Genomic DNA, 2,179 nt, shown 5'->3' with positions numbered 1-2,179 from the left:
ATTACCTTGTACTTGTCAAAGGACCTGGGAGCTCAAAAGATGGTGATAAAAACCTCTTTGCCTTACCACTGTGAATTAGTCTTACTTGGCAAGGCCGTGCTTACAGAATGAAATGCATTTCTGTAATACATATACGAGTATATATATATATATATATATATATATATATATATATATATATATTTGTGTACATTTTCATCATCATGCGGCAAATGTTACATACATATTGGCCTTTCTCTACACAGACCTCACGAGCGTGTTGCGCACGTTGTGGGTATGACGGCGACGGCGGTGAGGAAGGTCGTGGATCGCGGAACCACGCTTCAGCCTAAGACACCGGCAGCACTTCCAGCACCGCCTGTCTTTGATAATTTTACTGTGGGCACCATTCGCCGCTTTATCCACGCCAAGTTCTCTGCCAAAAGAGTGTTTTCGGTTGGCAACCTGACGCAGGAATTGAAGACGGCTGGCATCATCCCAGATGTAACCTCTTTGACGTCGGTGTGGCGGCTCCTGCACGACATGGGATTCCGCTACAAGACATCACAGCGGAAGGTGTATGTTAGGAAAGAATCCCTGGACTTCGTGTGCCGCCGGATCGCCGCTCTCCGGGCTCTGTGGCACCACCAGGAAGAAGGGAGGCAGGTGGTGTACGTTGATGAAACATGGTTTACCACCAGGATGAATCACAGCAGGGAATGGGTGGACACAACTCAGGATAAAAGCAGCAATATGTACAGTCGTCAGGTACCGCCTGGTGAAGGTGAACATCTCATGGTGGTCGCAGCTGGCACGGCCAATGGCTTCATTGAGAGTTCGTTCCTCTGCTACACAGCCAAGATCACCAGCGGCGACTACCACGGAGAGATGACAGGCGAGCTCTTCATCCGATGGCTGACGTCGCAACTCCTGCCATCGCTTACCGAGCCATCGGTCCTGGTGAGGGACAACGCACCTTACCACAGCCAACTGACTGAGAATAGTCGCTGTCCCACCACAGCAACCAAGAAAGGTGACCTAATCACCTGGTTGGAGCAACACAGGCTCCCCATCCCACCTGGCGCCACACGACCTGAGCTGCTGCTCGTCTGCCAGCAGAACCGACCAACGCCCCAGTACAAGGTGGACAACATCATACGTGAGTGGGGCCATGAGGTTGTCCGGCTTCCACCCGCCCACCCAGAGCTCAATGCCATCGAGCAGGTGTGGGGTTGCATGAAGCGACACATATGCTCCTCCCTGCAACGCTTCACCAGGGTCGACCTGCAGGCCAGACTGGCTGAAGCCAGACTGTGTGCCACCCAGGAGGTGTGGGCAGCTGCTGTCCGACGATCTCGAGACTTCGAGGTCGGATACTGGACATCAGACAATATCCACGACGCTGTGGGACCCATCATCATTGACCTTGCCAGCGATGACGAAGACATAGAAGACCTCAGCCTGGATAGTGATGATGAATAAAGGTTGTGCTGAGCATGTTATTTACATCATTGTATACCTTTGATGTCTCCACCTCTTATCGCCGACTACTATAATGCATGTCTCTGTCACTGATTTATAACCTGGGGTTTGGGTGATTTCCAGCCGGGAACTCAAGCCGCATTAGGAATTTAATATATTTCCTTTTAAATCATGCCAATCAATCACATTAAAAATGCTACTTTTCAGTTTTATTTTATTATAAAAAAATATCTTCTTTTAAAGATGATAGTGGGCGTTCACAATGAACAAGTTTAATAAACCACTGCTCTATGTTACATGCACCGAGCATGTAGCAATGGCCGTATTGTCCAAGTAAATGATAAGTAATTTCCTCCAAGTAAACCTTTTTTTCGCAAACATTCTTCTCATATAAGGACCATACTGAATCTGTAGTAGGGGTGAAATATTACTTCGGTGTGTGTGTGTGTGTGTGTGTGAGAGAGAGAGAGAGAGAGAGAGAGAGAGTACAGTATGTGGGGGAGGGGTTAGAAAGATAGAACTGCCACTTGCGTCGGTGATTACTACTACGTCACACCGACGTCATGTTCCGAATTGTGGGCGGGGCTTGTATCGTGACCGAAGCTAGCCTCGCTACATGCCTCTGACGATTTTAGCAAAGTTTACCCTACATTTACTCTTATAAATGCCTTAATCATACACATTTGATACAAAAGCATAATTTTACAAATTAGGTCGG

General features: G+C 48.0%; 1 protein-coding gene across 1 annotated transcript; it reads left to right on the top strand.

The window, feature by feature from the left end:
• The first annotated feature begins 276 nt into the window (after positions 1-276).
• Positions 277-1,461, top strand: LOC145397000 (uncharacterized). Its single transcript, XM_080270224.1, has one exon. The coding sequence runs from the start codon at positions 277-279 to the stop codon at positions 1,459-1,461; it is 1,185 nt and encodes a 394-aa protein (XP_080126350.1).
• Positions 1,462-2,179: the final 718 nt, after the last annotated feature.

This window comes from Coenobita brevimanus, chromosome 40 (genome assembly GCF_032717465.1).
Source record: "Coenobita brevimanus isolate Jiangsu-jjx chromosome 40, ASM3271746v2, whole genome shotgun sequence".
Taxonomy (NCBI): Eukaryota; Metazoa; Arthropoda; class Malacostraca; order Decapoda; family Coenobitidae; genus Coenobita; species Coenobita brevimanus.
This window is presented reverse-complemented; position numbering and strand designations above follow the sequence as displayed.

What these genes read in the sequence shown, in the direction of transcription:
- LOC145397000 (XM_080270224.1), top strand. Translation starts at nt 277, where the DNA reads ATGACGGCGACGGCGGTGAGGAAGGTCGTGGATCGCGGAACCACGCTT.